At 50.5% G+C, this 766-nt stretch overlaps 1 protein-coding gene across 1 annotated transcript in view; it reads left to right on the top strand.

The window, feature by feature from the left end:
* The first annotated feature begins 610 nt into the window (after positions 1 to 610).
* The window catches only part of Commd8 (COMM domain containing 8), an 11,742-nt gene continuing 11,586 nt past the window's right edge, over positions 611 to 766 (top strand). The window contains exon 1 of the mRNA XM_013009199.1: positions 611 to 702. Within this exon, the coding sequence (XP_012864653.1) occupies positions 637 to 702 (66 nt within the window). The 5' untranslated portion in view covers positions 611 to 636. The remainder of the gene's footprint in view (positions 703 to 766) is intronic.

Below are 766 nucleotides of genomic sequence, written 5' to 3'. Positions count from 1 at the left end.
AAATTTAATTCCAGGAAAACAAGTGAATAAGTTTTTAGTTTAAGTGTATCCTGTGCAATGTTTAGGAGATACTTAGATATAATTCATCATTTATCTGAAGTGTCACACTTGCCTGGGATTTTGTATATATTTATGTGTTCCATCTGACAATTCTGATGACCTCTCAGATCACACTTGTTGTTTGCATGTGGGGGTGAAAACTGTACCTTCTGTTTCTATTAGAATAATCTGTTTAAAGAACCTTACAGTAAACCAATCAGGATGACTCAGTAGGAGACTTGTTAAAACTCTGGGACTCCTGGCCCCGGGATTATTCTAATACAACATACGGTGATTCTTATTAGACGGTTTCTACAGAGTGAAGAGAAGGTTCAGTAGAAACACAAACGACCTTCCGAGCTTGGTAAATCTGCCTTCACAGGGAACAGCAAAGCGTGCATAGAAAACATCCCCCCTCCAAACCCAGAAAGCATCTATCAACTCGCTGAAGCGCTGCTGTTTCTCCGCGCAAGCGCACTCGGACTTCGGAGTCCCGCCCCTTAGCCCCGCCCACCAGAGTTAGAGTCACGTGGTTGAAGCCGGCCCGAGTGGAGACGCGGGTTTAGTCACGTGATTCAGACTGCGGCGTCGCGCAGGATGGAGCCGGAAGACGGGACGGCCCTGTCGCGGCTGCAGAAGCTGCCTCGGGAGCGGGGCTTGCAGGTGAGGGGGCCGCGGGCTGGCCGGCTTGGCGGGCGCGGCGAGGAAGGGGCCGAGCCGGCTGGGC

The sequence above is a fragment of the Dipodomys ordii genome, unplaced genomic scaffold (genome assembly GCF_000151885.1).
Source record: "Dipodomys ordii isolate 6190 unplaced genomic scaffold, Dord_2.0 Scaffold8, whole genome shotgun sequence".
NCBI classification, from domain to species: Eukaryota; Metazoa; Chordata; class Mammalia; order Rodentia; family Heteromyidae; genus Dipodomys; species Dipodomys ordii.
The sequence above is the reverse complement of the archived record's forward strand: the minus strand, read 5'-3'. Positions and strand labels throughout refer to the sequence as shown.